This window comes from Amblyraja radiata, chromosome 28, assembly GCF_010909765.2.
Source record: "Amblyraja radiata isolate CabotCenter1 chromosome 28, sAmbRad1.1.pri, whole genome shotgun sequence".
NCBI classification, from domain to species: Eukaryota; Metazoa; Chordata; class Chondrichthyes; order Rajiformes; family Rajidae; genus Amblyraja; species Amblyraja radiata.
In genome coordinates this window covers 4,612,183-4,626,271 of record NC_045983.1, presented here as the reverse complement: position 1 = coordinate 4,626,271, position 14,089 = coordinate 4,612,183, and the positions used below count along the sequence as shown (strand labels likewise).

Below are 14,089 nucleotides of genomic sequence, written 5' to 3'. Positions count from 1 at the left end.
AAATGCTGGAGCAACTCAGCGGGGTCAGGCTGCATTTCTGAGGAACTTGGATAGGCCATGTTTCGGGTCAGGGCTTTCATTCAGACTGATTGTAGTGCGGGGGGGGAGGGGGGAGAATAAACCTGGAAGAGAGGAGGTGGTCAGGACAAAGTTTGGCAAGTGATAGGTAGATACAGGTGATTTTTTTGATTGGCAGATGGTTGGACAAAAGCCAGGGATTAAAAGACAAAAAGATGCGCGTTAAGGATAGAAGATGAGCGATGAGTGAAGCCAGAGGAAGGAATATAAGTGGAAAGGGACGGGAGGCTTGTTTGTCGGTTGGTTACCTGAAATTGGACAATTCAATGTTCATCCCACTGGGTTGTAAGCTACGCAAGTGGACTGCGAGGTGTTGCTCCTCCAGTTTGTGTGTGGCCTCACTCTGGCAATGGAGGGAATGGGAAGGGGATTTTAAATGGATAGCGACCAGGAGCTACCTGCACGTGATCCATATCCCTCCATTCCCTGCATATCCCTGTGTCCATTGAAAATCCTTCACAAGCCACCGGGAGCAGTGAGTTCGAGCGCCCACCATTCTGTGTGTAAAAATATCATGCCCTACAGACTTGTCCTTTAAACTGTACCCCTCTCACCTTAATTCTATGTCCTCTCATGCTTGACATTTCCACCCTGGGAATAAAAGGTTTTGACTGTCTACCCTATCTATCAAATGCCTTCTATGAGAATATTTTACATACTTAATGAAACCAGCACACATTGGGGAATTGCTCGACATAGGCACAATTTGAAGTCAAATTTCATTCTCCAAAACATAGCTCAGAGATAGCTCTCAAAGATAGAGAGAGAGACACGGTGGCGCAGCGGTAGAGTTGCTGCCTTACGACACTTGCAGCGCCAGGCACCCGGGTTCAATCTCGACTACGTGTGCTGTCTGTACGGAGTTTGTACGTTCACCCACTGACCACGTGGGTTTTCTCCGAGATCTATGGTTTCCTCTCACACGCCAAAGACGTACAGGTTTGTAGATTGATTGGCTTGGTATAAGTGGAAATTGTCCCTAGTGAGTGTAGGATAGTGTTAATGTGTGTGGATTGCTGGTTGGTGCGGACTCGGTGGGCCGAAGGGCCTGTTTTCTTGCTGTGTCTCTCAACTAAACTTTGGAATTACTTGGGATATTGGAGTTTATTTAGTTTAGAGGTACAGCATGGAAACAGGCCCCTTGGCCCGCCGAGTCCACACTGACCATCGATCACCCTTTCACACTAGTTCTAAATTAATCCAATTTCTCATCCACTCCCTACACACTAGGATCAATATTTTGTTTTTAGCAGAGGCCAATTAGTCTGAAGAATGGTCTCAACCCAAAACGTCACCCATTCCTTCTCTCCAGAGATTCTGCCTGTTCCACTGAGTTACTCCAGCATTTTGTGCCGAGCTTCCATGTAAACCAGCATCTGCAGTACCTTCTTAAACATCTGCAGTACCTTCTTACCAATGAACCTACAAACCTGCACGACTTTAGGATCTGGGAGGAAACGCACTCGGTAACGGAGAGAATGGACAAACTCCACACGGGCAGCACCTGGAGTTCGGACTGAACCCGGGTCTCTGGTGCTGTGAGGCAGCAGCTCTACCAGCTGTGTTACTCTAATAAAAGTTTGACTTGATTTCACCCACCTTGCAAATCATTAAAGCGAGCATGTCATTCCTATCAGCCACAATCTCATCATTTGATTTTTTTAAATGATCAAAGGATTTCAACGCTTCAATATTTATACAGTCTATTTACTCTGCAGATATAATGTATTCTAGTAACAATCTAGTTCGCAGACTTTGGACATGATGAGAAAACTATTAATACTGAAGCATTGGAAATTTAGTTTAGTTTAGTTTGGAGATACAGCGTGGAAACAGGCCCTTCAGCCCACCGAGCCCACACCGACCATCGCTCACCCCGGTACACTAGCACCGCCCAACACACTGGGGACAATTCACAGAAGCCAATTATCCTACAAACCTGCACGCCTTCGGAGCGTGGGAGGAAACCGGAGCACCCGGAGAAAACCCACACGGTCACGTGGAGAACGTACAAATTCCATACAGACAACATCCGCAGTCAGGATCGAACCCGGTTCTCTAGTGCTGTGAGGCAGCAGCTCTACCTCTGTGCCACTAATTGTTTTATTGCAACCTGCCAGTTTTTAAAATGGGGAAGCGGCTACTGGATCTGAAGTCAAACCGGCATACCTTTTTAAGACAAATGATTTTAAATAATTTTTAGTCACCAAACATGCCTCAGCAGAGCCAGACTACTTCATGATTATCCAAACTATTTCAGGGTTGAGTGTCGCGTTTCACCAACTGCCAGGATTGTGTCTACCCCACCCTGTCGCCCATTTAAAATCACTGCTGGGAAGCCTAGTCAAGTATCCAGTATGCAACACCACATTTGTCAAGTCAACTGTGCGTGCAAACTTGAAACACTTGTGCAGTTAGTTACACTTCGTATGCATCTTAACACATGCTCTTCAACCAGGTTCAATTCCCCCTTCTCAATGCTAGCTTTAGATAACATCATAAACGCTGCTCCTGGGCGGCACAGTAGTAGGGTTACTGCCTCAACAGCGCCGGAGACCCCGGTTCGATCCCGACTACGGGTGCTGTCTGTACGGAGTTTGTATGTTCTCCCCCATGACTAAAGTGTTTTACCCGGGTGCTCCAGTTTCCTCACACACTGCAAAGGCATCAAGAGTCGAGAGAGTTTATTGTCATGTGTCCCTGATAGGATAATGAAATTCTTGCTTTGCTTCAGCACAACAGAACATAGTAGGCATGAATACAGAACAGATCAGTGTGGCCATATACCATTATATAAATATATACACACATGAATAAATAAACAGATAAAGTGCAAATAAACAGATAATGGGCTATTAATGTTCAGAGTTTTGTTTGAGTTGAGTTTAATAGCCTGATGGCTGTGGGGAAGTAGCTATTCCTGAACCTGGACGTTGCAGTCTTCAGGCTCTTGTACCTTCTACCTGAAGGTAGCGGGGAGATGAGTGTGTGGCCAGGATGATGTGGGTCCTTGATGATGCTGCCTGCCTTTTTGAGGCAGCGACTGCGATAGATCTCGATGGTTGGGATTCAGAGCCGATGATGGTTCGGGTACATCTCTGGTACAGGTTTGTAGGCTAATTGGCTTTAGTAAAAGATTGTAAACTGTCCCCAGTGTGTTGGATAGTGTTAGTGTGCCGGGTGATCGTTGGTCGGCACGGACTCGGTGGGCCGAAGGGCCTGTTTCCACACTGCATCTCTAAACTAAACCGTCCATTTACTCCAGAGATGGTGCCTGACCTGCCGAGTAACTCCAGCACTTTCGGTCTACCACGGAGTTCCACTTAGTTTTTGTTCAACTTCCTCCATGGTCAGCCTGGACTCGGTGGGCCGAAGGGCCTGTTTCCACTGTATATCTGTAAACTCTGTGCTTGAAAGGGTAACCTTTTTAGAACGTAGAGACCAAATAAATAACCGCATGCCCTGTTTAACATATGAACTTTAATAATGACACCATTACAAACGTTAAAATAATTCATATTTATTGAGCCAGCTATACACATATGTACACAAGACCTATATAGTTTTTTTGAAAACTGCTTGGGCTAAATTGGGATTTTTGTGCAAACATTTGTTGAACCACATTCTAAACAAGTGCTTAGTCAGAGAACTTTTCCTCCTTTGGTCTTCTTAGTCCCGTGAAAAATATCCAAAGAATGGGAAGCAGCTCTTCTGTAGCTTAGAAGTGCTTTCATGCGACCAAAATCGTCCTGACTCTTTCCCTAACCCAACCATAGCTCTTGCTGCGAAACGTGGAATACGCACTACATGTTGAAACTGTGCCTGGCAGTAAATTCTCTTTTCACTTCATGCCAATATTAATGTCTTCTTGAAAAGAAGCTGCAAGATCAAGACATCACCACAGCTGTCTAACCCAGACCAAGACATGTTTAAAACACAGCCCTGACACATCCTTTTTCTCCCCAGAGATACTGTCTGGCCCAGAGTTACTCCAGTACTTTGCCTCTATCAACAATCTCATGCCCTCTTTAACACAATAACTTTAATAATGACACAGTTAGTAAGAGAAATCTTCCCCTTTTGGTCTTCTAAATCCCACGAAGAAGGGCCCTGACCCAAAATGTTACTTATCTACGTTCTCTAGCAAGAGGCGGGGGCAATGCTGCCTGGCCTGCTGAGTTACTCCAGCACATTGTGCCTTTTTTCTTTCTAAACCTCGGACTTCCTTCAAACCTTCCACTGTACGATAACCAAATTATTCTGCATTTCAAACAGTACTTTCACCAGGAACATTCTGGAAAGGTCAACCCTAAATGTCCTCTGTTTTTCTCCACTACGGGTACTGCCTGATCTGCCGAGCATTTCCAGCAGTGAGGGTTTCAGATTTCTAACATGCTTTTTCTCTCTTTCTCTCCCACTGTTCACCCCCCACTCTTCCCTTCCATGCACACACTACTCTATGCCAACTGCGCACACTCTTCCCAACATTGGATGGGCTGTGACTGCAATTAAGTTAGCCAGACCCCAAATGGAACACAAGTCCACATCCACTGGATTACGTCGTCAACATAGGGGCGTTCAGCAACCGAATGCACAAAAACAAACAGACGTTCTTAAAATGACCAGAATTGCATAGTCTTATAGGTCTTGGTTCACTCTTGAATATTTACACGCAAATGAATCAAAACGCTCGGAAGGCAATAAGACATGACAGAAGTACAGGAGGTTGAAATTTGGTGACAGATTAAGCACTTGGCATCTACCCACAAATGGGCTGGATGGGCACATTAACCTGGGCAAGGTTTCCTTCTTCGGAGGAACAGCCAGATAACATTGGGACAGGGTAGGGACAGACTTGGTCTAATGTCCCATCGCCATACATTTTTGTAGCATTCACTTCAGGACAAGCGAATCCTCTAGTCATTTTTACACACACACACACACACAATCACACTCACACACACATATACACCGTCTCCGTAATGTTGAGAACTCATTTTGATTGGAAACAGCAGGGATGAGGCTCTGTGCATCAACAAATCCGGATAATCTCTGTGGATAAAAGTGCTGGAGAAACTCAGCGGGTGAGGCAGCATCTATGAGCGATGGAAATAGGCAACGTTTCGGGCCGAAACCCCTTTGGGTTTCGGCCCGAAACGTTGCCTATTTCCTTTGGTTTTCAGCCCGAAACGTTGCCTATTTCCTTCGCTCCATAGATGCTGCCGCACCCGCTGAGTTTCTCCAGCACTTTTGTCTACCTTCGATTTTCCAGCATCTGCAGTTCCTTCTAAAACAACTGATAAACTCTGTGTTCTCTCCCCCCTCCCCAAAGGAATGAATAGATAGCGAAATCCTAAAAAGGCAGTAAATTAAATATCTTTCCACTGGGAAATGTTGATAAAAAGGCACCACGGCATTTGAAATTGCCCCCGCCTCTTGCAAGGTTAGAGTGGAATTCTTTAATCAGACTGCAGCCCATGCCCACGGTAACCATGTTTTTATTCTTTCATCATAAACTCTCTCTCTCTCTCTTTCTCTCTCTCCCTCCTCAAGGAATCAAGGAATAAAGGGGAAGCCATTTAAGACTGAGATGAGAAAAACCTTTTTCACCCAGAGCGTTGTGAATCTGTGGAATTCCCTGCCACAGAGGGCAGTGGAGGCCAAGTCACTGGATGGATTTAAGAGAGAGTTAGATAGAGCTCTAGGGGCTAGTGGAATCAAGGGATACGGGGAGAAGGCAGGCACAGGTTATTGATTCGGGACGATCAGCCATGATCACGATGAATGGCGGTGCTGGCTCGAAGGGCCGAATGGCCTCCTCCTGCACCTATTTTCTATGTTTCTATGTGAAGACAGCCCAGAAGAACTCGCATTAAAACCCACTTCTTGGCACCAGGTAAAGACCTAGGATTACCAACCTCCGATTTTGCCAAACCCTCCACCGCAGATGGTCACTTGACCAAGTTCATCAAGACGCAGAATTTCCCCCGTATTTGTTCACCGTGACAAATTCTTCTCACGTTCAGAACCGAAAAAGTCAAGCGTGCAGTGGAACTTTATTGGAGTTGGAACTTTGGCTCCTGTCCGTGGCCGTCGAACTCCAGCGTTCCCAGGGTCTGCCTTTGGCTGGGTGCCACGGCCAGGTTTGCCAACGCACCCCCTCCCCATCTTCCCCCGCACAAGACCTCATGTTAAACACCAATGGCACTCCCCCACAGAACGAACCCTGGGCAGATTGCTTCCAACCCACTGTCCACCTCCCCCCCCCCCCCCACAATCTTTAGTCCCAACATACTAAATGGAAGAAAGATCAAATAGATTCTCGCACAATCTAGTCCTACCTTATACACTAACGGCATCAAAATCTCTAAAATAAATTCCTAATTCTTTTTCTATTTATGATGAAGAAAATCCTCAGGATTCTAAGATGCAAGGGAGGAGGAGGGGGGGGGGGGGGGCAAGAAATGCAGTTTTGAAGCAGTTCTGAAGCCGCCAGAGTTCAGAAGCAATAGGAGGGTCCCGGGCAGAATTGGATTCAGGGGAAACACAATGTCGGGGAGCTTGGCTTAATGCAGTCCGTCACTTCGAGTTCCACGCTGGATAGAAAGCGCCGCATGGCCTTCCTGCAGTTGTAATCCACAGTGGTGGTGTACACAGTCTTGGCGTACTTGGGGTACACGATGACGGCGCTGAGGAAGCGCTGCGGCTTGCGCTGCATCTCGAACTTCAGCTCCGTCTTGTAGTTGCGCCATGTGCAGTCGGGGATGCACACCACGGTCTGGCGGCAAGAGCCGACGCCCAAGGAGTGCTGCAGGAACACGTTGTCGATATAGTGCCGGTCGGAGTCGTACTTCACCGAGGAGGTGTACCTGCAACACACAAGCACACAACAGGGGCTGATTATCACAATGAATCAGTTGCTGCCTCACAGCGCCACAGACCCGGGTTCCATCACGGAGTTTGCACGTTCTCCCCGTGACCTGGTGGGTTTTCTCCTGGTGCTCTGGTTTCAACCCATGCTCCAAAGATGTACAGGTTTGTAGGCTAATTTGCTTTGGTAAAATTGTAAAGGCCCTGTCCCACTTTCCCGAGTTACTCACAAATTCTCCCGAGTTTTCCCCTTGATTCAAACTCAGAGAATGTCCGTAGCGAGTCCGTAGGAGTCCGTAGATATTTCGTAGCGGCTCGTAATGCCAACCGTAGGTACTCGGGGCATCAGGTAAGTCGGGACGTTTTTTCCGCATGTTGAAAAATGTCCACGAGTAAAATAAATAGCCCCGAGTACCTACAGCTGGCTATTACCGTAATTCTCCCGAGTTTGAATCAAGGGGAAAACTCGGGAGAATTCGTGAGTAACTCTGGAAAGTGGGCCAGGCACTTTAATTGTCCCTAGTGTGTGTAGGGTACGGGGATCGCTGGTTGGCGCAGACTCGGTGGGCCAAAGCGCCTGTTTCCATGCTGTATGTCTAAACTAAACTATTCATCAAGTCACAGCTCACCCTCCCTGGTTCTACAATTCCAACGTGCCCATCCGTGACCCATGACTCAATGCGAAGGGAAGGAACTGCAGATGCTGGTTTAAACCAAAGATAGACACAAAAAGCTGGAGTAACTCAGCGGGACAGGCAGCACCTCTGGAGAAAAGGAATAGGTGATGTTTCGAGTTGAAACCCTTCATCAGACTGAGAGTCGGCAAAAGAGAAACGAGATATATGGGACAAATAAATGGAAGATATGTAAAACGCAACAATAATCAAGGAAAGCTGGAGCCCACAATGCTCCATTGTTGGTTGTGGTACAGGTGATAACGAGGACTCTGATACTCAACAGGACGACAGGGAAAGTAGTGCGACGAGCCAAAGATGACTCTGCTACCATCCATAGACATGCAGGTTTGTAGGTTAATCTGTTTCTGTGAAATGTAGGATAGAACTAGTGTACGGATGATCAATAGTCGGCATGGACTTGGTGGGCCGAAGGGCCTGTTTTCAAGTTCTCTCTCTAATCCTAACCAAGCTAAACCCAACACCAAACCAGAAACGTCACCTATCCATGTTCTCTACATATGCTGCCCCACCCGCTGAGTTACTCCAGCACTTTGTGCCCTTTTATTTAAACCAGCATCTGCTTTAGTTTAGTTTGGTTAGGGAGGGGAGTGGGGGCCAGTATAGTGGGAGATATGGTTGTGCATCCACTTATGGGGCAAAAAAAGCCACCTAATCCCTTCCTCTGGCTTCACATTCTATGCCCCTTCGCTCCTCATCTCACAGATTTCATCCTTCTTTTCATCTCTGACCTCTATTCAACAATCTTCCAATCAAGCACCCATCACCTGCGGCATGGTGGCGCAGCGGTAGAGTTGCTGCCTTACAGCGCTTGCAGCATTGGAGACACAGGTTCAATCCTGACAGCGGGTGCTGTCTGTACAGAGTTTGTACGTTCTCCCCATGACCGCATGGGTTTTCTCATGGACGAGGGGATTAAAAGTGACACTCGCAAATTTGCAGATGACACAAAACTGGGTGGCAGTGTGAACTGTGAGGAGGATGCTTATGAGGCCGCAGGGTGACTTGGGCAGGTTGGGTGAGTGGGCAGATGCATGGCAGATGCAGTATAATGTAGATAAATGTGAGGTTATCCACTTTGGCGGCAAGAACGAGGAGGCAGATTATTATCTCAATTATGTCAGATTAGAAAAAAGGGAAGTGCAACGAGACCTGGGTGTCCTTGTACACCAGTCACTGAAAGTAAACATGCAGGTACAGCAGGCAGTGGAGAAAGCTAATGACATGTTGGCCTTATAACGAGAGGATTTGAGTATAGTAATGAGGTCCTTCTGCAGTTGTACAGGGCCCTGGTGTGACCACACCTGGAGTTTTGGTCTCCCAATTCGAGGAAGGACATCCTTGTGATTGAAGCAGTGCAGCGTAGGTTCACGAGATTGATCCCCAGGAAGACGAGACTGTCATATGAGGAGAAATTGGAAAGACTGTGTTTGTATTCACTGAAGTTTAGAAGGATGAGAGGATATCTTATAGAAACATATAAAATTATAAAAGGACTGGACAAGTTAGATGCAGGAAAAATGTTCCTAATGTTGGGCGAGTCCAGAACCAGGGGTCACAGTCTAAGAATAAAGGAGAGGCCATTTAAGACTGAGATGAGAAAAACGTTTTCACCCAGAGAGTTGTCAATTTGTGGAATTCCCTGCCACAGTAGGCAGTAGTGACCAATTCACAGGATGAATTTAAAAGAGTTAGATAATAATGGATGGGATTTATATAGCGCCTTTCTAATACTCAAGGCGCTTTACATCGCATTATTCATTCACTCCTCAGTCACACTCGGTGGTGGTAAGCTACTTCTGTAGCCACAGCTGCCCTGGGGCAGACTGACGGAAGCGTGGCTGCCAATCTGCGCCTACGGCCCCTCCGACCACCACCAGTCACTCACACACATTCACACACAGGCAAAGGTGGGTGAAGTGTCTTGCCCAAGGACACAACGACAGTATGCACTCCAAGCGGGATTCGAACCGGCTACCTTCCGGTTGCCAGCCGAACACATAGCCCATTGTGCCATCTGTCGTCCCGATAGATAGATAGAGCGAAATCAAGAGATATGGGGCGAAGGCAGGCACGGGTTACTGATTGTGGATGATCAGCCATGATCACAATGAATGGCGGTGCAGGCTCAAAGCGTCAAATGACCTCCTCCTGCACCTATTTTCTATGTTTCTAACCCCATTCTCCTGCCTTCTCCCCATAATCTTTGACACCTGTAGTAATCAAAAATATATCTATATCTACCTTAAAAATATCCACTGACTTGGCCTCCACAGCCTTCTGAGGCAAAGAATTCCAAAGATTCATTACCCTCTGACTAAAGACATTTCTCCTCATCTCCTTCCTAAAAGAACGTCCTTTAATTCTAAGGCTTTGACCTCTAGTCCTAGACTCTCCCACTAGTGGAAACATCCTCTCCACGTCCACTCTATCCAGGCCTTTCACTATTCTGTATGTTTCAATGAGGTCCCCCCCTCATTCTTCCAAACTCCAGCGAGTACAGGCCCAGTGCCGACAAACGCTCATCATAGGTTAACCTACTCATTCGTGGGATCATACTTGTAAACCTCCTCTGGACCCTCTCCAGAGCCAGCACATCCTTCCTTAGATATGGTGCCCAAAATTGCTCACAATATTCCAAATACGGCCTTACCAGTAACTTAGAGCCTCAGCATTACATCCCTGTTTTTATATACAAGCCCTCTTGAAATAAATGCTGGCATTGATTTTGCTTTCTTTACTACCAATTCGACTTGCAGATTAACATTTTGGGAATCCTGCACCAGCTCCCAAGTCCCTTTGCACCTCTGATTTCTAGATTTTCTCCCCATTTAGAAAATAGTCTACGCCTTTATTCCTACAACCAAAATGCACGACTCCACACTGTGCTACACTATATTCCATCTGCCACTTCTCTGCCCGCTCTCCCAACCTATCCGAGCCCTTCTGCAGAGTCCCTGCTTTCTCTACACTACCTGCCCCTCCACCTATTTTCGTATAATCTGCAAACTTTGCCACAAAGCCTTCAATCCCCTCGTCCAAATCATTGATATACAACGTGAAGAGTAGCGGCCCCAGCACCGACCCCTGGGGAACTCCGCTAGTCACCGGCAGACAACCAGAAAAAGCCCCCTTTATTGCCACCTTTTGTCTTCTGCCATCCAGCCAACCTGCTGTCCATGCTGGTATCTGCCCTTTGATACCGTGGGCTCTCACCTTCCTTAGCAGCCTCACGTGTGGCACCTTACCAAAGGCTTTCTGTAAATCTAAATAGACAACATCTACTGACTCTCCTTTGTCTGTCCTGCTAGTGGCTTCTTCAAAGAATCCCAGCAGATTTGTCAGGCAAGACCTCCCCTTCACAAAGCCATGCTGACTTTGGCCTATTTTATCGTGAACTTCGAAGTAATCTGTAACCACATCCTTTATAATGGACTCTAACATCTTACCATCCACCAAAGTCAGACTAACTATAGTTCCCACTATTCTGCTTTGTTCCCTTCTTGTGCAGCGGGGTAATATTGGCAATTTTCCAATCCTCTGGGACCTCTCCTGTATCTAGTGATGCTTGAAATATCACTATCAACGCCTCCACAATCTCTAAAGTCACGTCTTTCACAACCCTAGGGTGCAGTCCATCCGGTCCAGGTGACTTATCCACCTTCAGCCCTTTCAGCTTCCCAAGCACCTTCTCCCCAGTAATAGCCGCTCCACTAACTTCCTCTTGAATTTCAGGCACGTTGCTGGCGTCTTCCACAGTGAAGACTGTTGCTAAAGAGTTCTTCAACTCCTCTGCCATCTCTTTATTCCCCATTATCACTTCTCCAGCATCATTCTCCGGCGGTCCAACGTCCAATCTTGCCGCTTACTTACCCTTTATACAACTGAAGAAAGTCCTGCTATCCTCTTTTATATTATTGGCTAGCTTACCTTCGTATTTCATCTTTTCTCCCCATATTATCTTTAGTTACCTTCTGCTGTTCTTTAAAAGCTCCCCAATCCTTCACTATACGCCTTCACTTTTATTTTTATACTGTCGTTGACTTCCCTTGTCTGCTGCAGTCGCCTATTTCTCCCCCTGGAATCTTTTGTCCTCTTTGGAATGAAAAGATCCTGCATCTTCCGAATTATTCCCAGAAATTCCTGCCATTGCTGTTCTACCGTCATCTCTGCTAGGGTCCCTTTCCAGTCAACTTTGGCGGCCAGCTCCTCCCTCATGCCTCTGTAGTTCCCTTTGCCCAGCTGCAATACCAGCTCGTCCGATATCACCTTCTCCCTCTCAAATTGCAGATTAAAACTTATATTGTGGTCGCCACCTCCTAATGGTTCCTTTACCTCGAGTTCCTTTATCAAATCTGGTTCATTAAATATCTGTACGTCTTTGGAATGTGGGAGGAAACCGGAGCACCCGGGAAGAACCCGTGGTCATGGAAAGAGCATGCGGGCTCCGTATAGACAGCTCCCGTGGTCAGGATTCAACCCGGGTCTCTGGCGCTTTAAGGCAGCAACTCTCCCACTGCGCCACTGGGCCATTGTTAGGTAGAGCAAAGGGGAAGATCCAGAGTGTAGAATATGGTTCTCAGCTCTGTAACACATTGTCTGTATACATCTTATAATTACAAGCATAAGTTGCCTTCACTAGCAGGCCTCCTCTCTGGCATAAAACCAGAATTATTAGAAGCTTTCCAATTTTTTTAAATCAAGTGAGATTTTAAAATTCACCAATTTTTCAAATAGTTCCTGATCTGTCTGTTTTGTTTTACACTTAATTCAATCTTTCCCTATTTTTCTCTTTCTGGTACTGAATTTCTCAGCTTTAATGTGTGCTTGTTTTCCAGTTCTGAATTCCCTTTGGTTGCCAAGCTGCATAAGGTCCCAGTTATCACTTTTCACTTTTGGCAGCAGGGGCAGAAGGCCGAGGAACTGAATGGAGTTAGCAGGCATTAATGGAGTGATTTGTCACAGACCCAGGGACCTTCTTGTTCAAGTCCCGGCCTTTACAAATTCACAAGCACAAGTTGTGTTGTGGCATTGAACAAGCTGTGGGCCTCTCCTTTTTGCACAGTGGCGCAGCGGTAGAGTCGCTGCCTCAGAGCGCCAAAGACCAGGGTTCGATCCTGACTACAGGTGCTGTCTGTGCGGCGTTTGTACGTTCTCCTGTGACCTGCGTGGGTTTTCTCCGTGTGCTCCGGTTTCCTCCCACATTCCAACGACGTACAGGTTTGTAGGTTAATTGGCTTCGGTAAAATTGTAAATTGTCCCTAGTGTGTGTGTAGGATAGAGTTAATGTGTGGGGATCGCTGGTCGGCACAGACTTGGTGGGCCGAAGGGCCTGTTTCCGCTCTGTATCCACAAACTAAACTAAACTAGACTAGACACCCCTAAGGCAGGGAAGGGGTGGAAGATTGCAACCTTCACGTGGTCTGCCCTGTTTCAACTAATGCAATCAATTCGATGTGCACAAACGGAAGATTAAATAGAACAAGTTGTCCAACAACTTTAGGCTGTGCACGGCACACGAAAGAAGAAGAAGAAGAGGCAAGGACAATGTGTGTGGGAGATGAGGGGGGTTTGGAGTGATGACAACCTGGAGACTCAGCTCAACAGATGAGTGGAGTGAGGGATGATGGGCAATGGGTGGCAGATACGTGGTCAGGCTGTGGAAAGGATGGTGGGCCTGCTGGAGTTTCACAAGCTTAGAGGGAGAAGTTGGAGATGAGGGGGCAAGGTTTGAGAAGTCGTATGGTCAACTCCATTTTCTTACATCAAGTGGCCATGTTCCACAGAGAACCTTATTATGAAGCAGCCATCTCAAGCATGTTGCCAGGACTTGAGGGCCTGAGCTATAGGGAGAGGTTGGGCAGGCTAGGACATAATTCATTGGAGTGCAGGAGGCTGAGGGGTGATCTTATAAAATCATGAGGGGAATGGATAGGGTGAATGCACAGTCACGCAACAAAGGCTTTTCACTGTACCTTGGTGCACATGATGCTAAACTAAACTAAACTTTTACCCAAAGTAGTGGAATCACGAACCAGAGGACATAGGTTTAAGGGAAGAGGGGAAAGATTTAATAGAAACCCGAGGGGCAACTTTTTCGTTCTGAAGGTGGTCCATATATGGAACGAGCTGCTGGGGGATGTAGATGAGGCAGGTCCTATAACAACAATTAGAAGATATTTGAACAGGTACGTCAATGTGAGGGGTTTGGAGGGATATGGACCACATGCGGGGAGGTGAGTAGTGTAGATGATGCATCTTGGCTAGTATGGTAAAGCTGGGCTGAAGGGCCTGTTTGGATGCTGTATGACTTGATTAGTACGGGAGTCAGAGGTTATGTGGAGAAGGCAATAGGGTTAGGATGGAGAGAGATCAGCATGCTGGAGTAGACTTGATGGGCCAAATGGCCTAATTCTATTCCTATCACTTATGATAACACTAAATCC

General features: G+C 46.7%; 1 protein-coding gene across 1 annotated transcript in view; it reads right to left on the bottom strand.

Moving 5' to 3' along the window:
* Window positions 1-5,807: 5,807 nt before the first annotated feature.
* The window catches only part of rflnb (refilin B), a 58,646-nt gene continuing 50,364 nt past the window's right edge, over window positions 5,808-14,089 (bottom strand). Inside the window, exon 3 of the mRNA XM_033045624.1 lies at window positions 5,808-6,947. Within this exon, the coding sequence (XP_032901515.1) occupies window positions 6,614-6,947 (334 nt within the window). The 3' untranslated portion in view covers window positions 5,808-6,613. The remainder of the gene's footprint in view (window positions 6,948-14,089) is intronic.